This window comes from Liolophura sinensis, chromosome 8 (genome assembly GCF_032854445.1).
Source record: "Liolophura sinensis isolate JHLJ2023 chromosome 8, CUHK_Ljap_v2, whole genome shotgun sequence".
Classification (NCBI taxonomy): Eukaryota; Metazoa; Mollusca; class Polyplacophora; order Chitonida; family Chitonidae; genus Liolophura; species Liolophura sinensis.
The window spans coordinates 29138608-29160978 of record NC_088302.1 but is presented as its reverse complement, the minus strand read 5'-3'; the positions used below and the strand labels follow the sequence as shown (position 1 = coordinate 29160978).

Below are 22371 nucleotides of genomic sequence, written 5' to 3'. Positions count from 1 at the left end.
ATGGCTTTGGGCTTTTATTGGTGATAGCACGGTGGTATGGGGGAATGCCGTCAGGATTGTTCAAAATTACTGCTAACACGGATGGTTTGCGTGCGAACATTCAAAACTGTCCGTTGATAGCTTTGGAGTGGACGGAGAGTTGTTCATTTCTCGGTCTGAGTGACAGGCGGCCAACCTATGTGACAAGTTACCTGCAGCACATGTATAGTAATACACAGTCGCCTCTAAAGTCTTTGTTAAATGCACAGGTTTACATTTCTATTTCTGAAGTAGGGTGGTGTCATTTAAATATTTCTAGCGATAAAACTATAGATCGTAGGTCAAATCCCATCAGAAAATGCATGTCTTGGGCTACAATTTGGTAAAGTTTCACATTTTTAGCTACCGTAGTTCTTGAGTTACAGACCATTGAAATTACGTAGTTGAGAGAAGTTTTTTGACCATATCTCAAAAACTTACAAAGATAAGCAAAATCCAAAAGCAGAATGGGAATCAGCGTTGCCACGTACACAAGAATACATGAAAACATTATCAAAATTCAAAAAAAAGTAAGAATGGTAAGGAGTAGACTGGATTTGAACCCCAGGCTGCTAGGAGTGGTAGTCTAATGCCTAATAATTTCATGGTACTTGAACAAAAAAAAAGAAAACAATAATCGGAAGGAATGAACTGGATTTGAACTGGTGACTGCTATGGGCTTATGGCGGGCTATGGTGAAAGACAATGAAAAGAAAAAAAAACATTGCGCTCAAACAGCGGAGCTGGACCACATGTATAGAGAGGTTATTCCTTTGATCTATTGCGCCTGTCACCAGACAAAATTAGAATACACGCCCTGAAACCAGCACTGTTCAGAGAATGGGTTTCATGCAGTTTACCACGAAGCTCCCGTGTTATTTGACTGGAAGGGTTTGTCCGTTTTGGTATGTATGTACGCAGGGGGGTTTATGTCATACTTCATACTTTTGATGCTTTTTTTTATCATAACCTTAAAACTATATCAAATACAAAAATAATTCTTACAGATCCGTAATCCTAACGTCAAGGAGTACTAGACATTGTGTTTATTTAATCATTTTGAGCAGCGTTTAGACTTGACCTACTTCTAAATTCAGTGGTCAGTTACAGCACAACTTGCATACCAAACAAAACGTTTTTGTACCATACATGTAAGGTGATCCACCTAAAACTTGCAAGTGAAAATGTCCCCTAAAGATCAATAGCCAATTTATGGAAAAAGATAGATTACCCTTATTAATAAAATTCAAAATGGCTGCAAAATCACGTGACTGGCCAGATAGCACGTCAAAAGCTGCTTCCTATGTTCGCAGTTAAAATTGCCAAGCCTGTTTTTTCTACCTAAAGCGGCTTTGGACATATTGCAATCTTAGGAGCCGACCATGAATAAAAATAAAAAGTTTTTAAACGCATTTTAATGGCAAAACTATCAGTTGTAGCTCAAAAATCCAACGTGGGAAGGTCTGCCAGCAACCTGCAGATGGCCGTGGGTTTCCCCCCGGGCTCTGTCCGGTTTCCTCCCACCATAATGCTGGCCGCCGTCGTATAAGTGAAATATTCTTCGGTACCGTGTAAAACACCAATCAAATAAATAAATAAATAAATCAAAAGTCATAAACGAAGATCTGTAGTTGATCTATTTACTGACCAATTTTCAACTTCATAGGTATTACGATGTCACGTCACATTTGAAAAATGACACTAAAATGAGCATTTATTGCAATTTAAAGAAAATCTATACATCATAGGAAAAAACTAAAAGCATGGTTGTCTTCAGCAGGCCAAACTACATCTAATTGCTAACTTGTTTCTTCAAAATTCAACCACAGGTTATCACTTTACTAAAATGACCAATTCACATTTCTTGACTGATTTTAGAATTTTCAATCCTGATACCCCAGTAATGCATATCAATTTTAAATGCAATTGGATCAGCAGTTCTGAAGAAGTTTTTTTAGAGTTCCATACTGCTCTAATATGGCGAAAAAAAAAATGGGTCACAGGTGGGTAAAGTAATATACTCCAGCTCCAAGCAATTTGGTCATGGTGTGCAGAAAGTTATCAGGTGTGACACCCAGTTTTCTTGCAAAATGAAAAAAAAAAACAGTTATCAGAGAAGAAGAAAAATAATCTGAGTGGGAACAATAGTCTTCCAAGCGAAGCCTGGAAACGTAATAAAAATCCAAACAGTGTGCTAAAAATAAAAATTGCGCTGAAATTTGCTCTCTCATATGCTAAAAAGTTGAGGAATTAGGTTCTGTGAAATATTCAGAACCGCATGAAACTCCAATCAAAATAAATATTAATCAGGAGTCCACAGTTGAAATGTATCATTGGTAATTGTGTACCTTACACATTACCCTTTAATAAGACTTTGCTGTTTACCTGTACAAACTTGTAGCCAAACAAATGAAGTTGTCTGACACTTGTACATCATAAAAACACATCTACAAACAGGTAAAACAAAATGTACACAATCTAACAGTAACTGCCAAACAGCATGACCACTGCATGGGAAGACCCCAGCATAAACAGAGAAACTGACAGCTGTACGGTGGATGTTTTTAAATAGGCTAATTTACCTACATTAACTGTTGAAGTACATCAAGCATCAATGCAACTGAAAGGAGTCAGAATACATTCTAGTGTTGGTACATATAGATGAGTGAATTAAATACAACAGAAATTTCACACACTAGTTCAAAGCTTAGCTTTCAGGTGTACATAATTATAATTTGGAGGCAAATCTGGGAGAACTGATCTCAGTACAGTCAACATTGTCTGGGCATAAATTGCTAGCAAATAAAATCTGCAATACAGTTTATATATATATATGTACTACCAAACTATTGCTTACATGTAGCTCCATGACATGGCTATTTAGTTATAAATTTGTAACTTCTAGATAGCTACAAAATCTTGAGTCACAATAAAAACTACAATCATTACAATCATTCAGTCTTCAGGTTCTACACCCACACCAGTAACTGTGAGTCCACTACCCTTGTTATGACAGTTTTGAGTTTAACCCCCCAGATTTGCAGGTACAGAACACTGGACAGGGGACACTTTCACACAACTTCGTAAGTCACATTTTTTGTAACTTTTTTTTCACAACTGACGTCTGGGTTATAGTGACATAAGGCAACATCATTTAGGAGAAAAGTAAAAACTGATTCACAAAGTTTTGTGAAAGTGGCCCAGCACTTTGTATGAACACTCTTCATGAACAACTGTTGAACCACCAAGACCTGTTTCTAACACACCGCTTAATTGGTCTAAGGCAGGAAGAGAAGGAATGCTGTATTCCAGCTAGAGTTTGAAATAAAAATGGACTTTCAGAAGCATATAAGGGCTTTAAAATTATACTCTCAATGCCAAAAAACCCCTCTTTAGTGGCCCTATCAGGTGGATGAATCAGTCTGGATGAAGCAAAATGTGTCACTTGAAAAACTGTTAAACTTTAATTAGGTGCATTACCAGTACTTAACCAGTAAGATCTCTTAGCTGACAAGTACATGTATTGTTATTCTCAGAAGAGCTGATTAGATCAATAGTAGATCAATGTTTGATTGAGCCTTTCGTATGTTGGCCTTTTGCTGGAATGTTTCGACTTGATGTATGCTGGTTTCTAGCCGCTTAAGTAACCACAGCATGGTTAAGGCTTGACATACCTCAGTTGCAAAAATTGTAAAAAAAAAAAAAAAACAACAAAAAAGTAATGGCAGTGTATTTCGAGACTGAGGCTGATGAAATCCCCATGTCTATATGGTCAATTCCTTAATTTGATCTCAAGCACATTCATCTGTTAATTATCTGTAATTTTATTAACTCAATTTTTATATGAAAATAGGAAGAAGCACGACTTTGCCAACTAATTAATGAAAGCTTTACCACAAGTGATAGACCAAAGAACAGAACACATGTAATTACATTCAATACTTGTTTTCCTCCAAACACACATTTGCATAAAATTTTAATATAAAATAAAACAGAAAGAAAAAAATAGAAAGAGTCCATAAGCTATCTAGCCAACACTAAAATCTTTGAAATATACAACACTAAAATCTCTAAGTAGTACATATGGCAAAGAAATTCTGTTGTCCAATTTCTGCCTTCTGATCAAAGATTTCACCACTGCATTATTTGATCCGAGAGAGAACGTTAAGTTTTGCATCTGCAACCTGCTACATCACAGTTGGTGAAATCTGTTAGGGCTTTTCACTATGAATGCATTAATGACTTCGATGCTGGAAGTATATGGCTACCTAGCGGTAACTAGTTAAATACAACTGTTATTTTAGAGTTAGTCATAACTGTTCTATAGCTATCGTGGTCCAAAATCACAAGGAATATACCCTCTTTCTCTACCAAGATGTTTTGGTTAAAATCCGCAGGAATCTGTTGACGTGTCGAAAAAGCCCATAACTTCAAAAAGATTTTAGGGCAAAAAGAAAACCACAAAAAAAAAAAACAAAAGAAGATTTACAAGACATATACATGTAGTGGAATGACAAAAAACAAAACAAAAAATGACACAGAATCAAGGACAAGACAGTCACGAAATGTCAGAACAGAAAAATACATACAGCGTATGCAACGGTCAAAACAAATATTGACATTTTAATATATACACAAAATATGTTGAGCTATTTATCATTAAGAGTATTTACATATGTAACAGTTATACATGTATTTCAGATATATTCATACAGAAGATTTATAATCCAGCTAAAGCTTTCTTTTACAGGAAAGAGCACAGCTATTTGGGCAAATGCTCTCAAAAGTAAATCAGCACACAAAGATCTATCCTTTTGTTTATGGTACTATTCAATCAATTAAAAGCTGTATCAAAGGAGAGAGTGGCAAAAAGTTTTGAAAGCACATTTTTGGAAGATTATTCAACATTATTTAATATTCCACGTTTGCTGTCTTTTGCTTAAAAAATCTATCATATCTATAGGATTCACAAGGAAAAGTACGTTCTGACTTGATGGTTGTGTAAAGTTTTTGTGTAAAAATCATTTTACATGTAACATAGGAGTGAAAAATTAGCAATTTCAAATCAAACATAAAATAAAATGCTAGACAAGGTTTTTGTTATGGGGGAAGCATTTGTACTCACAAAAATATGGCTACTTCTTATATTTAAATGCTGCATAGTATTCAAAGCTGTACACCACACAGAACATTTACAACCCCCACCCCCACCCCCCACTTCCCCTAATCTAATGATTTTTTATTTACGCAGATATACAGTAAGCTCTCAAATGCAAGCCTCCACATTGCAAGACACGTCCTGAAAATGCCCAATGTATAAATGATATATGGTTTGCCTGTCTTCTAAGGGGTTCATAATCCAAATTCATTCAGTTTAATCTCACGCTAGATAAATGTCACATCTCCAATGAGGCCTACGGTTATTACTGTTTTTGTAGGGAAACAATATTTCTATTATGTTAACGTCGACTACCTATGCAAACAAGATTTATGCCCAAGTCAAACTGGCTTACCAGTTTTAATATTTGGCACAAATTCCTTGATCAGTTCAAAGAAGCGATTGCAGGATAGGACAATTTTAACTGTCATGACTATATATACTATATGTTGTTGGTAGTTACAATAAACTTAGCCTAACTTAGAAATCCTTTCCAAAAACTTAAGTCGTAATTTTTAATAGCCAGCATATAATACAGCTGACCTAATATCAGTTCGTGTATTTTACTATAACATGTGTATGTCATAAGTTTGAACTCAGGATCTAAAATGCAACTTTCAACCTACAGAGAAATGGGGACTTGGTTAACACTACTTTGATTTTAACAAATTGAAAGAAGAACATCTCTTACGAGTGTCTTGAGTTAGATAAAAGCTTTGAATGGAAACAAAATAAGTGAACATTAATGGAACTGGAAACTATATATAAATATTGAGTTTTTTAAATGCTTCAGTTCTGTGGCCTGCTTTAATATGGATCACACTGACAAGGTCAGATGCCAGTGATGTAAATCCAAGTTTTTGTACTTTCATTTTCACAATTAAAAGAAACATCAAAGGTTCATTCTCTTTCACTTAACAGCAACACTTGGAGAAGTCAAAACTGCGGTTCATAGTCCCCTACACACCGCAGGATATAACTGATGCAGATCTGCTTACTGACAGAGAAAATAGTCTGACCTACAAAATTCCATACTTTCATATATCAGGAGAGGTCGTCTATTCAAAAAACACTTTTACAACAAAACTACAGCATTTGCAGCCTTTGAGACAATTGTATAGTACAGACTGAATAAATCAACCATGCTGTGAACCCTTGAACTTCACCAATTCGAAATGCAGCCAATGTTTAGCTTTAGGTACACAGATTACCATCAGAGCTCATGTCAGATCAAATGGATTTTCTAGCTGTTCACATAGGGCAGTAAAGCATTCACATACAAGAACCACTGAACTAGCCACTGAACAAAATGTCCACCTTGTTTCACGTTTAAAACTGGACCACTGGGTCACTGTTCTGTTGTTATTGTTGAGCACTACAAGCTGTTTTAACAGTGTGTCTCTGCACAGAGATGTGTTGGCACAGCTCACAGGGATCAAGTTCCCAGTCCCAAGCTCACAACAACTGGCCATGGTCTCTTGTAGTTTTGTCTTCACACACATGGAGACGAATATTCCTTTGCCCACACAGAACTTTTCATGAATTGCTGCTCCCTTGTTGACTTAATCTAGGTACTTTTTGGCTGTTGTTTCCTTCAACTGTATCTAAATTTGCCTTATTTGAGTCCCTCTTATTTGCATTCTACAAAAGATAACAGAAAACAAGACTTGTCAATGGCATAAATACATATCTAAAATAAATTGTTGCTTCAATACTTTATCAGTTATTTTATGTTCACATTGTCACAAATCAAATATATCTTCCACAGAGAGACTGTCATTACACTTGAAGCTTTGTAACCAGAGGCTAAATCAGCCAGTGTATGTGGGAATGTCAGCCAGCAACCTGCAGATGGGCGTGGCTTCCCCTGGGCTCTGCCCAGTTTTATCCCACCATGCATGTAATGCTAGCTGCTGTCGTATAAGTAAAGCGCAAAACAAAACACCAATTAAATAAATAACAGTAAGGGTATTTTATACGGTCAGTATCATAAATAAATAAATGTTATTTTCCAAGAGTAAAACCTACCCTTTTATCCCACTGTTGATGTAGATACCTCAGTAGAATATTGGTCTTCTCTGTTGTAATAACTGTGGAGGAACAAATGTACATCAACATAATTAGTCATGAAAATACACGTACAATTGCCAGGCAGTGAGAAAGCTCTCGGGTGAGAACAAGCCGAGACATTCAAGTAGCACACACTTACCCACCAGTGAGAAAGCTCTCTGGAGAGAGTGTTCTGAATTATTCAAGTAGCACACATATCTGCCCTCCAGTGAGATAACTCTGGTGAGAAGGTACAAAGTAACTTTGGAGGCAATTCCAAAAAAAAAAAAAACAAACAAATGAAAACGTTGAAGATCCACACAGTTCGACATTTTGATGTTGTTGTTGTTCGTATAAACAGTAAGACGAAGTTTCACCCCTTCAAGCCCTGTTATTGTAACGTTCAAAGGATGAGACTATGGATTAAGTGGAAATGTCTGACAAATACAAGTAGGCTTAAGTGATGACTGATATACTGGTAATCAACCAATCGACACACTGATATATAATAACTGATAAGCCTGTTCCCAATCTAACTTGTTCACCTGACAGACTAACTTGAAGGGCAACATGGTACGTCAGCATCAAGTTTTCTACCTGGAATATTTTGACTAGTTTCAGTTGCAGTCATTAGTTATTTTTAACTCACAGTGGAGATCAGTCATTTTCACCTGAGTTGAAGTATTCGACCAGAGTTGTTAACTTAAGACTAGCTGCAGAGCTGGGCAGTTGTGTCACATGTGTCTTTCCCAATACAACTGTGGTGTGGGACAGAAGCTACATCTTTACACACCAGACAACTGAGCCATCTAAAAATCATTAAACAATGGACATTCTGCAGGAAATTACTGGAACAGAATATATACTATTTAATAAAATGAATAAGCTCTTCTTGGGAGTTTTGTGGCATGCTGTACAAATGTTACTTGCAACATCTGCACCTGAATTTCCTATATCTTTATCATAGCCAAAACTGTTTACCTTGTTCACAGGGATGATCCTTAGTTGATATATACACACCAGGTCTCCGTACCTACAGCAAATAACATTGAAATACATCATGCTCTTACTCCGTTAAACACAAACTTGCATAGGATGCTGAAAAGCAAAAAAACATTTCTTACCATGAATCTGACACATTCAAGGCTTTTCCCTCCATAACTCTCAAAACTGCGTTGCTTCGAAAGAGAGTTTCGGGTACATTACTCAACAACTAGTTTTAGAAGTTATAGACAGAAGCCTTCACAAATTTACTTACTTATTTGATTGGTGTTTCACAACATACTCAAGAATATTTCATCTGTAATCTGGGGTCAGTATTATGTTGGGAGAAAACTGGGCAGAGCAGGTTGATGCTAGACCTTCCCATGTATAGCCAGAGAGATGACTGCATTGGTCGTGGGTGAAAGGTTCCTAGCCCTGGGTCATTGCCCTGTGCTGGCAAGGCAACCACTTCAACCACACAGTCCTAGCCCAAAGCTAAGCTGGACGTTCCTACTGTAACGCCCAGCTTTGGTCATATAGACTTCCATGGAGAGAATTTCACTAAACAAAATGGGTCAAACCTTACCTCATTTCAAGGTACCACAGAATTGCATGTCCTGTAAATAGAATGTTGGGTGGGCTAAAATTTTTGCAGCCCATTACCCTGCCCAATGAAAAAAACAAAAAATCCCACCATGGCAGACGTTGACTTCAGTTGTTTACACAGCTGGATAACTGCTGAAAAATAGCTTATCAATGCTGGCTTTGACATATCACACTTCCCGCCTTTCAGGGAATCGATGGATAGCAAAAATAAGGTTGGGTTCGAGCCGTTTTTTTTTTTTAAGTGAAGTTGTCCGGGTGGAAGTCTGTATGACCGATGCTGGGCGTAGGAACGTCCAGATTAGCGTTGGGCTACAGAGGCCCCCCTTTACAAATGTATATGTGTGTGATAAATTAATAACAAACGACTGTCTCTCCTGAGTGCAACTGTGAGCCCTTAACTATGAATCTTACTGTGTGAAGGATACTGGGATTTTTCTGCCCTGGTGGCAAACATTTCAACGTCAAGCTGTGAGACGGACAAGTAATAACGTATATCCTATAAGAGAATACATCCGAGATAGGAATACTCCATAAAACACGTTGACTGTTAGAACGAAAACTTGATATCGTATACTTTACCGTTGTTTTACAGCTCGAATCTTGGTGAAACCTTGTAAAGTTTGTCTCGTTGTAAGAGGGCAACCCTTTCAGAAAGTCGGCCTGAAAAGATAATGTACACGGATTACAAACATGAGTGAGTGTGAGGGCAGAAACAATTGCAAGCATCCTTTAAAACATCGCCATTGGGGAAAAGATGGTTCATGACAAGTATGGCAGATACAGCAGACATTTAAAAGGCTAAATGTGTCCATAAACATTAAAATACTCGCCATCTTGAAGTTAAACTGCGCCCAGTCACTGGTTTAAACAGAGTTCAATGTAAGTTGCATCGCTGCCTCTATCAAATACGCAAGAATCCTTGTTTTGCCTACACAAAGGTCGGCATGAGGTTATCTACCGATATAGTTACAAAATAAAACTGCTACTATAAATCAATATATCATAAAAAGCAACCACAATATGATTTCTTTCGCAGAAACTGTTATTTTACTCGAACAAAAAGCGTTTGATAACACCCGAGTTTCTAACTGCCATTATTCCAACATGCGCACAAGGAGTGTCGTCGCGTTCGTGTAGGAGAAGTGACGTCATTCCAGACAGTGCGCGTGCTCAGTGCTAAAACCGTCAACATGTCGGACGAAGAGTTTATGGTTGACGATGACGAAGAATATGATTTGGTATGATTCTGTTAATGCTTGCTTTTGAAATTCATTTAATATCATAAACTCATCATTGCAGAAATTCTTCTGTCATGATCTTAGCTTCGCGCAATCTTGGTCGCCCATTTTTCACTCCGAGTGGCAGTGCTACTGGTGCCACTGCCAATGGCACTGTCAAAAAAAATGCAAACAAGAATCAAAGCTATGCAACTGCTCATAGAACTATGTATACGGATGCATAGTTATGTTATTAGACTGAGACTGTCGAGGAATATATATCCCCAGAAAATATGACCGTGCAAAAATAATGTGAGATTGAGATTTAGCCATTGCCGGTTAATAAGTTGTCTCCCTTTATACTCGTCCCAGAAGCTTGCTTATGGAAGTTTACTTGCAAAGATGTAACCGTAATACGATTTTCCAGGTTCAAGAAGGGTATTTCTCCTCACGATTTCTGAAATTAAAAGGAGCGCCTTCATCCAAAACTGTGAAAGGTAGCTGTGTATTGTCGTTGAGTATTTAATGCTATTGGTGTATTGGTAAGAATTGGCCTACTAGTGTTTAATGTGCTGCTGCTGAGGAAGCTCAGTATAATCCAAGATTGCTCTGAAGCTGGGTGTGGCAAAATTTTGTTCGGATACATATTTGATGGGTAATTTTTGTCTCGCACTCATCAGTTTTTTGATTTTGGCTGATCAAAACTTTTGCCAAACCTAATGTCAGAGCAATCTCGTGCAATGACCTTCCTCTCCCATCATACATGGGGAAGTTTGCCAGCAACATGCAGATGGTTGTGGGCAAAATGTGGCTGAACATAGGCTAGAATATAGTGAAATATTTCTCAGTACGCTAGTCAAATAAAATGATTTTAAAAAATCCTACCCTCTTGCATTTTCGCACACGTCCCTTTTCTGACATATACACGCTGTTTTTTTACGACAAGAAAAGTTATTTTTTGCATGCTACCCTGCTGCCCTTGCATGGCAGTTCATGTCGGAAGTCAGGGTACCAGACAAAAATAATTCTTCTGGGATGGCAGTGCTGAAGAGTTCTTTTTAGTGTGAAATGCAAGCATGTCGGTGGGATTTTCCCCAGTGGTAATTGCTTGAATACAAAGTGCTACATATTGATGACAGTTGTAAATATATGTGTTGCTTGACATAAATCTTTCAGGTTTCCTCCTACCATGATACTAGCCACCATTATATTAGTGAAATATTTTTGAGTGTGGCGTAAAACACCAAACAAATAAAAAAAAAAACACAAAAACAATAAATACATAAATATTGTAAATCTTTTACATTTTCAACTGCTAAAACACTGTTTTCAGTTATGTTGTATTATAAAAATGATGCCGAAATGACGTGTTATGTCACTTGAGATGTAAGCTTCATAAAACTGTGCCAATTATATCTGTACGCCTCATGGTTGTGCAAGAATGTTTCAAACTAATTAGTTGCAGAGATGGTTGAAAAGGTTGAAGAATTAGGTTATATTTGAAAGAGAAACATGATAAATATGGTCTCAAATTACCATTTGAGTAAATAAATATATAAACAGTCATAATTTAGGCCATGGTGTAATCACAGCAGTACTTCGACTATTGTTAATAATGTGAGTGTCCTTGATTGTAATGGTGGTCATGAGGAATTTACATTATCCCAATTTGATACCAAACTATTTCTGACCAGTGGCTATATGAACATTTTAAACTTGCACACATATGTTAGTTTATTTAGTCTTTTTACAAATCTTTTTCATTGGTTGAGCGTCATTTACACTCCAAGTACGTGTACAGCTGTGAACAGTAAGGGGACACAAGTGAACTTACCAAAACCATTAAATATTTTCAGGAGTATTCTGAAGAGAGTAATTCCGAACCAGATGTGGATCTGGAAAATCAGTATTATAATTCAAAAGCGCTGAAGGAGGATGACCCTCGTGCTGCTCTGGAGAGTTTTCAGAAGGTAGCGTCTGTTTTTTTGCATTGGTTTAGATTTGCTTATGACACCAGAGAGGTCAGTAACAAGTGAGATCCAAAGGAATGCCGAAAATTTGTTATTGTTCCAAAAGAACAAAAAAAAATTGGCAGCTTTTAAATGGGGGTTCCGAATTTAAACAAGATGATTAGAAAAGGCATTGTTTTCATCTGTTCCTTTCCTCAATTTTGGCAGTCAGAGTGACACGTTTGGAGTAATGTGATGATGCAAATGACAAGAAGAGAACATTTACACAATTACAATATGTGTGAACTTGGATGTCAAAAGTGAAGTCGTCGTTTTCATGTTCTTGTCCCATTTGAGTGACCCTTGGTCAGTGACGTTCAGACTCAAATCCAGCTTTCCAGTGTGGCTGATGTGAATTGGTAGGTCTGACAGCTGCCTGTGAATGGTTGTGTATTTCCTCCAGGCTCTGCCCGGTTTCCTCCGACTGCGATGCTGACTCTCATTCAGGCATGAGATTTGTCCTCTTTTTGGAGTAATTCCTCTTTATTTATACAAAAAAAAACTTCAGAAAAATATTCAGAATTTATTTCAGAAATGCTGAAAATGTCAAAATTATGAGTATGTTGTATAGTTCCTTCTCTTTCAATACCAGTGTCACTCGTACCATTGTATGAATGAAATTTTCTTGCATATGGTGTAAAATACCAATCCAATAAATCAAATCAAATCAAATCCAGCTCATGCCTCACACTTCAGTACAGATTGTAATTTGTCAATATCTTGTGATGTAGGTTTACTCCATTGTGTCAAGAATTGTAAGGAAACTATAAGCATACCTTTGATGCTGTTTTGGGTTGTAAAATTTAGTCCCATTTCACATTGAAAAATGAGCAAATAGCAGAGTTTACTTAAAATGAATAGTGTCACCTGCAGTCTTGGCATAGACATATGGTTTCAGTAATTGTATTAATATCTGTAAGTGTATACGTAGCTGTGCTGAACCTTTCTATTGATACAAATATTGAGGTACATAGACTTAATCATACATAAATTTGTGTTTGACACTTTCAACTGTTAGTTTACACAACGTTGATTCAATCATATTTGTAGGTTTTAGAACTGGAAGGAAAAGACAAAGGAGAATGGGGATTTAAAGCCTTGAAACAGATGATCAAAATCAACTTTAAACTGGTGAGAAGCTTTTTGATCTGTAAAAATAACATGTCATCACACTTCAAATTCTGTTAAGAGCCACCTAGGTGGTTAAGTCTCCAGCGCAAAATGCTGCTATGGAAGTTTGCTGTTCATTATTGAGTGGGATCAGAAAAAGTTTAAAGCCCTCATAAAATTATTTTATTGCTTTAACTACTTGTATGAATATAAATACCATTTGCCACATATATGCTTAACACTCAAGTATTGATATTCGAAAACATCAAGGAAATTATAATTTTTAAGGAATTTAGCAAAGGACAGCTCACTGTTCCACATCACACAGTAATTTCATACCACTGTACAAAATATACTGGTTTATCCCTTTATGTTTGCCTATTCATGTAATTATAGGGTAAATATGAAGAGATGATGAAGCGATACAAACAACTGTTGTTGTACATCAAATCAGCTGTGACACGGAACTATTCTGAGAAGTCCATCAATTCCATCTTGGACTACATATCTACGTCAAAACAGGTGTGTGTAATAGTCCGCATACTTACGTCCCGTTATGCAATTAAGAATACAAGCTTTCTGCGTTCCTCAACAGTTAATAGCATTTTTATATCCTCCAACAGTCTGAAAAATTTGGTGTGCTTCTTGAGTTATAATATATGGCCTTTTAATACCTGGCTGGAAAATCAAGATGTTAGAAAAACAAATTAAATGCACATTTTAGGGTTCCTCCAGCTGGACGTGGCTTAATACTTTTCCCAGAAGTCCACTGGCCATGGACCATTATGGTCACAAACTTAATTCCTGCTCTCATTGGTTAAAGGGGGTTTCCGTTGTTCAGTTGGTAGGCGCGCTAGCACAGCGTAAGGACCCAGGAGTCTCTCACCAATGCGGTCGCTGTGAGTTCAAGTCCAGCTCATGCTGGCTTCATCTCTAGTCGTAAGTGGGAAGGTCTGTCACCAACCTGCGGATGGTCATGGGTTTCCCCTGGTCCCAGTTTCCTGCCACCATAATGCTGGCCGCCGTTGTATAAGTGAAATATTCTTGAGTACGGCATAGAACACCAATCAGATAAATAAATAAATCATTGGTTAAATGCTACAGCTTCTAAATCTAGAGATTTGTCAAGCACCGGCGCATGTTCCTGATGATATAGAATGATTTCATACAGTACTGCCTGTATTGCTCTGCCCACAAATCTCACCATTATCATTTAAGTCAAATACTCTTGATGGTAGGTGGTTAATGTGGTGGTAAATAATGACAAACGAAACAACCTGTTAAATGAACACATTTATTGGAATAGATGAAAGGTTTCCGGTATGTGCAAAATGTTTGGCTGATTGAGTTAGATTGAAGTTCAGTATTTCACTGTCACATTTAAAGTGTATCTTGAATATTGTCTGTAGGACTTTAGACAAAACACAAAATAAGGTGTTTTATGATTTTGTGCTTTTTCTGTCTACAGATGGAACTTCTGCAGGATTTTTATGAAACTACATTAGAAGCTCTAAAAGAAGCAAAAAATGAGAGGCTTTGGTTTAAAACAAATACCAAACTGGGAAAGCTGTACTTTGACAGAGGGGACTACGGCAAGCTACAGAAAATATTGAAACAGCTACACATCTCTTGTCAGGTAATTTTTGTATACCTCTATGAAAATTAATTAAAGAAACCAAAGAATGAAATGAACGAAAGAAATGACTTTAGTTTATGTGTCAGAGGGAAATTACACATATATGGGTCAGAGTTTGTACTGTAACATTTGTCCTACAGCAAACTGCGCGGAGTAATAATATATACCTACTTTGTAGCTGTTATTATTTGGTTGCTTTAAAAAGTCATGGTTAGGTGGCCCTGGCCAAGTTTCATATACTAAGATCGCTTGTATCCAGTTATCATGCCTGTGAGTTTGTGGTTTGTCTATAGACTGACGAAGGAGAGGATGATCTGAAAAAGGGAACTCAACTACTGGAGATATATGCCCTGGAAATCCAGATGTACACAGCACAGAAAAACAACAAGAAACTCAAGGTAAACTGCATAACAGTAATGACGATTAAAGCTTTGTGAATTATGCTTTTTTTTTTTTTTGATCTGTGGCTTATGGTCAGGCTGTTTGTTAGCTAGATGTATGTGAGGTGATGCAGTGGTCTGAGAGCCTATTCTCTCCACCCATAAACCGTAAAGATTTTTGAATGAATGATTATGGCCTAGTGCCACTTGGGCAATATCTCTGCCTTATTGTGGCTATAAAGATTCTAGAGTATAAAGCACCCTTGATATAAATGAATATGTATTTGTTTATACACTCACTTGAGGTGACAACAGGACTTGTTAGCAACCTGCAGATGGTTGTGGTTTTCTCCCTCTCTCTGCCTCTTTTCCTCCCAAGAAAATGCTGGTCACCGTCACATAAGTGAAATATTCTTGAGTACAGTGTAAAACACCAATCCAGTAAATACATGAATTGAAGACTGGAAGATTTGATTCCTTGGGTTAGAACAGGCTGTTGAATTCATTGTGTACATTTCTTGCTTGTTTGTGGTTCATTGTCTTGTGACTGCATTTCCTTAAAGCAGGACAATCTTATTGCCAACATTTTAATAGTGCTGCCTCACTGTAAAGCCATTTTGATAACATAAAGAATGATGCCTCATCCAGTCATACTACACTGACACCACAGTGACCAGTACTTGGCCTATCCATTTATGCTTAGTGCCAAGTAAGTTTCAGCAGAGTGAAGTTAAATGATTGTGACATTCAGGTCTCCGGACCACTAACTTGTCTTTTAGCCTTAACTTGTGATATAGTTCCTGAGCTTATTTTTTAACTTAACTGCTAATTTTCAGTTTTGTCATTCAAGTCTATAACAACTTGAACCATTAAAATAAAAATTCCTAAAGATAAGAACATTTTGAGGGCAGTAAATTTTTTGTTTCGATGTTACGACTAAGTCTGACTTAAGTCCAAGACAACTTCGTGATCACAGGGCCTGGCCAACACTTTTCTGAGTGACAGAATCTTTTGAACAGAATTACTGTGTGATTTTGCAGGCCCTGTACGAGCAGTCTTTGCATATCAAGTCTGCCATTCCTCATCCTCTTATCATGGGTGTAATTAGAGGTAAGTGCCATCTTTTCTGAGAGTGGATGCCATGAATGTCATGTTAAATTTGATTGAAACATTCTATGTAAACATTAAGTTAAATGTTTTTGATTTAAAGTCACTTTTGTTATTTTCAAGGTATAGGTTAATGAATGGACTTAAAAGTAATTCATTATTTAAAGAGTACAGCCTGAAATGCATCAACTTTACGTTTAGCACATAATAGTAGTCATTTGTTTTGTTTAGTTTGTTTTAGTCATTCTGTAGTGACATTGTTACGAGGAATCACCATTAGAGAGGTTCAGGCATTGAGGAGTTGATCCATACATGGATGTTTTCTGTCTTCATACCCTTTAAAAGTTTTTGTGATTGTAAATTAAATTGTAGAATGTGGCGGAAAGATGCATCTCAGAGAGGGAGAATATGAAAAAGCTCACACTGACTTCTTTGAGGCATTCAAGAATTATGATGAATCTGGAAGCCCAAGGTAATAAGAAATTGAAGTTGTTCAGAGAGTAATCTCTGTACAAGATTTCTGTGAGAAAATGTTTACCATTTCTCAATGAGTTGAATGAAATTGACAACGTGAGAAGAACTGGTTTAGTACAATCAAGATAACCTTTGTCTAGAAACTAGATAAAATGGTACTTCGAAAATTCGTACAAAGGTAAAATCTTTAATTTATAGACCGTGACTTTGATCCAAGCATGTATATGTAAATTTAGGAAAAGCAAGAAACAGTGTGTCTGTTGTTAAGAGTCAAGATTTCAAATGATTTCTTATGTTAGACTCTACATGCTGGTTTTGGGCTACTGCAGGTATTTTCTAAATTGAATGAACATGAATACTGACTGCATTTTCTCTTCCTCTGCCAGGAGGACCACTTGTCTGAAGTACCTGGTGCTGGCAAACATGCTCATGAAGTCAGGCATTAATCCATTTGATTCCCAAGAAACCAAGCCTTACAAAAATGACAATGAGATCTTGGCAATGACAAATCTTGTTAGGTAAGCAAATTTCTTACTGAGATAAGAATACTTGCTATGTTAATGACCATTTTGCTGGAGAAGTTACAACCAAGCCCTTTTCGTATTTTGTGTCATATGCTTAAAAGATAGTGTGGTTTACCTACCAAAGCATGCATGTGTAAAGTTACTTCGTTGAGAGATGTAATATTTTATTTCACAAGATCCTTAGGCTATAATAATCTGGGGATTGATCAGGTTAGAAGACAAAGTAGCTTAAAAATTTCTGTTAAGTTTCAGTGTCATTTCTGTTAACTCAAAAATGGTATACATAAATGTATGTATATGTATATGTAAGGAGCCAAAAATGTAGTAGATTGATAAATTGAGAAATCAGTGATTGATGGCAGTGACTTTTTCAACAGATTTAGATTTGTGTTGAATTTAGTTTTGCAAGGTGATTGTATTTGATACTGGGCAATTCACTGCTTCTTTATTGAGATAACTTGTAATCCGTTCCAGTTCTTACCAGAACAATGACATCAATGAATTTGAAAAGATTCTTAAGATGAACCGACGGAATATCATGGAAGACCCATTCATCAGAGAACACATAGAAGGTACTGGTCTGTAACATTGGAGTAGAATTGAGAAATCGAACTGAATGCAATATCCTGAGAAATCGAACTGAATGCAATATCCAGAGAAATCGAACTGAATGCAATATCCTGAGAAATCGAACTGAATGCAATATCCTGAAAAATAGAACTGAATGCAATATCCTGTAACTATATTCATATTTCGCCAAAAGGTGTATGTGTTTTGACAACAGTAAATGGAATCAGAATCTTCTTAACATTCACATGTGACATGATTATTTCATACAGTTCTGCTATTTGGAAGTGAATCTGTCAACTTTAGTTCATTGAAGTTTCTTCTGTTTTGTGCTTCATTAATATCTTTTCTAACAGAGACATTTGTGGATTTTACTTTTCAGATTTACTTAGGAATATTCGAACACAAGTGCTAATCAAACTTATCAAGCCCTATACCAGGATACATATTCCATTCATTTCAAAGGTAAATTCCGAATAAATTGGTTGTTATGTTTTTCTGTATACTACATTTACCTACCAGTTGTTGGTCAGTATAATTTATCTCCAAGGCTGTGTATGTCCAGGGGTTTTGGCATATGCATTTAGCCTCGTGCTGAAAGCCACATACATTTGTGCAGAATTATTGCCTTCACAATCATACAATTCAGGAAAAGTTTAAAAAGTACAACCATTTTCTGACAACAAGAAAATATATTTGTTTTGTATGGCACTTCAAAAAATGAAGCATTCTTTCAGTTTAAAGAAGTATTGTTACATAGGGCCGTGAGACATATGTTCAGTGATATACAAAAAGAGGATTTCTACTTTTTTTTTGTATCTCATGCAAGGCAAATCTTAAAATCTAAATACCAATCATCATTTCAGGAACTGAACATTGATGTGACTGAAGTGGAAAATCTGCTGGTGTCCTGTATATTAGACAAGTGAGTATAGACCCTCTTTGGTTTGCTTTTTTTTTTTTTTTCTTAATAATAATAATATAAGCATCAAATTGTTTGGGATTGTACATGGATTGTTTATCTGTTGTAGCACAATCAATGGCCGTATTGACCAGGTGAACCAGGTGTTGGAACTTGACCAGGAGGTGTCCGGAGTGGCCAGATACAGAGCGCTGGACATCTGGACGCAGCAACTTCAGACGCTTCATCTCTCTGTGGTCAACAAGACGGCCTGACATACGGCAACTGAATGACCACCTTCCTGTGGTCATTCATGGCTGAACAGAGACACAGTTATCCCAGCTGTGGGAGAAGAGTTTATGTGACTCAGACTAAACATTGTACTCTGGAGTTTACTGTAGGAGAGACAGCTTTTAAGACGACTGTGCCCTCACAAAGCACGTCATCCTGTGGTTTTAATATGGCCACACTGTATGAGGTTAGGGAATTGTGGCATAGGGAATTCTATGATCTACGCTACATGATTTCCAGCTCCTGCCAAGGACATTTATGATAAGAATCTGTACTGCATGCTCCTGAGTAGGTTGATTTGATTCCTGCCTCTCATATTAAAAGAGAATACTTGGGGTGAAAGGGGTGGTAAAGCCGATTGTCTCTACTTGTGTTGTACGCCTCGTCCTCACTTCACGTGGTTAAAATAAATATATGAGGGTATGCCTAGACTTGAAATATGATCTTCAAGTTTTGGGACATTTTGTATAAGATGGCTGGAATGGTGTCTGGTTTGAAAGATTGGAAATTTGAACAGGATACTGCAGGGTATGAATGTTCCCAGTGTCAGTGAACTGTTGATTTAGTTCATCACGAGAAATAATACCACATTATGGCTTTATGGTACCTGAACCCAACCTTTAATACAGATATACATGCATGATGTTTATTATTATTATTTATAATAATGTTATTCTCTTGTTAAAATGAGATGATACACACATAATTCCATATTATTCAGACAGGGCTATCAATATCAAGAATCCATGGAACGTCGCATGGTGAAGTTTAAATACCATAATTTATAAGCTTAGCTGAAGGAGACTCATGGACCGTCTCTCACATTTTTCAATCATTATTATATATAATGTAGTATTTAAACTCCACTCTGCATTATCCTGTGTGGTATTTATCACACAGGAGTTTTACTCAAAGTTTGTTGCAATAATCGTCCTGAAAACCAGTACCATGTGGGGCCATAAGGCCATGCTACATGGACAGGGTGTAGCAAACAGCCTGTCCATGTGAGCTGTTGATAGCCCACGTAATGGACTATTCTGCATTTTGTATTTCTCAAATGCATGTGCAGTCATTTGGTATTAAGGATTTTAAACACGGCAACGTTATACAGGCCTTTTAAAGGATCTTTGTAGCATGCCATTGCTGTAACTTTCACACCCACTTCGCTGGGCTTCTGTAGAAGTGGATCTATGCACTGACATGACTGAGAAGGTTTTGTCAACTCCAGCAGAATGATGTGGTTGTCAGACACACTTTGATCTGTCAGCATATTCTTTGCTAGAAGATGACAAGATATGAAAAATGGTTAAAGCGGCTGAAGAACCTAGATGGGCCTTAAACAAATTAGTGTTTCACTTCTCTCTCAGATTTCTATTTAGCCTGGAAAAGTATTAGAAGATTAATCCAATGCTAGGTGATTGATTGCACTTGTGTATGTAAAAGAATGCTGTTTGGTGTGAACACCAGTTAATGAAACAATTGATCCCTTTGCCATTTTCGAAGATAGTGTAAGTTCAAGGTAAACTTGATCTTGTCTGATTGTGCTTTTTGGAAAAAGATTTGGATTTCAATAATATGTAAACTTTACAAAGCTCATCTATAACTTGTCTATAACAGTGGCTGAGATGAGAACTGAATGTCATACTTTTAGGCTGCAGTAACAAAATATTGGTGATTAAGGTTCCTGTATATAGAAAGTACTTTTTCTATGTCCACAGATAATGTTCTGTTTAAATGTTAAACTGCTCAGAATATAGATACATGTACTTTTTCATATTCAGGTTAGGAGGAGTGGAATACCTATAAATTGGAAAATGTCCAAATGGCTAGAGAGAATGTGGGCATGTTGATCGACATATTTAATTAACGCAGACATCGTCATCTTTACCGACCTCTGTATTGTTACGATAAGCAAACAATGTGCTGTGTTGGCATGACTGCTCAGTATATTGCATATCGTCATATTTGCTCTGGTTATTGAAATAACTCTCTTTGGATTAGTTGTATTTATTCTCGACATGCAGAAGCCAGTGTATTTTTTCAGTTTTGTTAATTCATTATTGAAGGCTGGTTATAGTTACAGTCTGATTGGTGACAAAGCTGAGGCTATTTTTCCACATTGAATCATGGGATATTCATAATGTGTGTTCTATATAGCAGTTGGTGAGCAGCAGAGATGTATATAGCTTTATGTACTAGAAGTGGTAATCAGTTGCTAATGAGTCTCTGATGATATTTGCTTGTACAATAAATGTATATGATTGCTAACAAAAATTAAAAAAATAAAAGAAAGGTAAATTTTGAATGCATTGTGCTATTATGTGTAATTCTTTGGTTGCAGGGGACAACATTCACATAATGTTACTGTTGTTAGCTTTAAAGGTTACTTTATTAATATGTGAACACATTGAGTATGTGGTACCCATTTCACAAAGTGATTTTAAGCTTAAATATTGAATTAGGACAAGTGAAAATACTGGCTCCAACTCAAAACAGGGTGTCTAGCACCACTGCTCTACCAACTGAGACACCAAACCAGATGGTAACTAATTTCTCATTTCAGAGAACCTCCTGTGTACTCCACTCACCACTGTGCACTGCTATCTCCTCTGCACACTGCTGTCTCCTCTGCACACTCCAGTCTTCTCTGCACACTCCAGCCACCTGTGTGCACTCCTGTCTCCACTTCGCACTCTAGTCTCCCCTGCACTCTCCTGTCTCCTCTGTGCAGTCCTCTTTTTTTTATGGGCAATCACATTTACCAGTTGTTTCCTACTCGTACTCCAATTTTCCTTTGGGGCATTTCAGTTTTCCTTTGGGCACTTTAGTTTACCTATGGGCACGTCATGATGTGTACACCAGTTTCCAGTGGGCACTTAATACAACTTCATGTGGGTACGGCTGTTAGGTTCATAGGTATCTACTTGGGTAGGCTACTCCAATTTCCTAAGGGCATTTGATTTTCCTATGAGTTTCCTCTGGGCATTCTGGTTTCATGACACTAACCACAAATTGTGAAAAAAATATATCAGAAATGTGTATTCTTGACTATGGCTTAATTTATATAAGCGCTTGTTTAAATTTGTCAAATTCACTGTCTGTTAGGTTTGGTGGTTTCCTCCTGGCTGTAGTTGTAAGGCATGCTTTCGTGTCGGATTTCCTGCTCGTGGTGTCTGGTGTCCTACTGGCTGTACTTGGTTTACTGCTTCGTGACTTATTATTCAGTTTGCACTGTGAGTGGTTTCCTACTCGCTCTGACTTCCAACTAGGCTAGCTGCAAGTGCATGGTTTCCTGCTGGCTGTGTTTGATTTCATACTGGCAATATATGACTTCCTACTT

The 22371-nt window shown here is 37.0% G+C and overlaps 2 protein-coding genes across 2 annotated transcripts; one reads left to right on the top strand and one right to left on the bottom strand.

Moving 5' to 3' along the window:
- Window positions 1–6283: 6283 nt before the first annotated feature.
- On the bottom strand, window positions 6284–9578 carry LOC135472277 (DET1- and DDB1-associated protein 1-like). Its single transcript, XM_064751710.1, has 4 exons — window positions 9395–9578; window positions 8207–8258; window positions 7205–7266; window positions 6284–6817 (listed from the first exon to the last, which is right to left on the bottom strand). The coding sequence occupies exons 1-4, from the start codon at window positions 9539–9541 to the stop codon at window positions 6713–6715; spliced, it is 366 nt and encodes a 121-aa protein (XP_064607780.1). The 5' UTR covers window positions 9542–9578; the 3' UTR covers window positions 6284–6712.
- A 421-nt stretch (window positions 9579–9999) lies between these two features.
- Window positions 10000–19728, top strand: LOC135472265 (COP9 signalosome complex subunit 2). Its single transcript, XM_064751681.1, has 13 exons — window positions 10000–10053; window positions 11889–12002; window positions 13092–13172; window positions 13548–13673; window positions 14620–14787; window positions 15081–15185; window positions 16208–16277; window positions 16647–16746; window positions 17135–17266; window positions 17747–17844; window positions 18222–18304; window positions 18706–18764; window positions 18871–19728. The coding sequence occupies exons 1-13, from the start codon at window positions 10006–10008 to the stop codon at window positions 19013–19015; spliced, it is 1329 nt and encodes a 442-aa protein (XP_064607751.1). The 5' UTR covers window positions 10000–10005; the 3' UTR covers window positions 19016–19728.
- Window positions 19729–22371: the final 2643 nt, after the last annotated feature.

Bases quoted from the DNA above. Each gene is read 5' to 3' on its own strand.
- LOC135472277 (XM_064751710.1), bottom strand. From the start codon at position 9,541: ATGCTTGCAATTGTTTCTGCCCTCACACTCACTCATGTTTGTAATCCG. The intron at 7,267-8,206 runs GTAAACAGTTTT...GTTCCTCCACAG, and splicing joins GGATCATCCCTGTGAACAAG to TTATTACAACAGAGAAGACC. The intron at 6,818-7,204 runs GTAGGTTTTACT...TATCTTTTGTAG, and splicing joins ATCAACAGTGGGATAAAAGG to AATGCAAATAAGAGGGACTC.
- LOC135472265 (XM_064751681.1), top strand. From the start codon at position 10,006: ATGTCGGACGAAGAGTTTATGGTTGACGATGACGAAGAATATGATTTG. The intron at 13,674-14,619 runs GTGTGTGTAATA...TTCTGTCTACAG, and splicing joins ACATATCTACGTCAAAACAG to ATGGAACTTCTGCAGGATTT. The intron at 17,845-18,221 runs GTACTGGTCTGT...TTTACTTTTCAG, and splicing joins CATCAGAGAACACATAGAAG to ATTTACTTAGGAATATTCGA.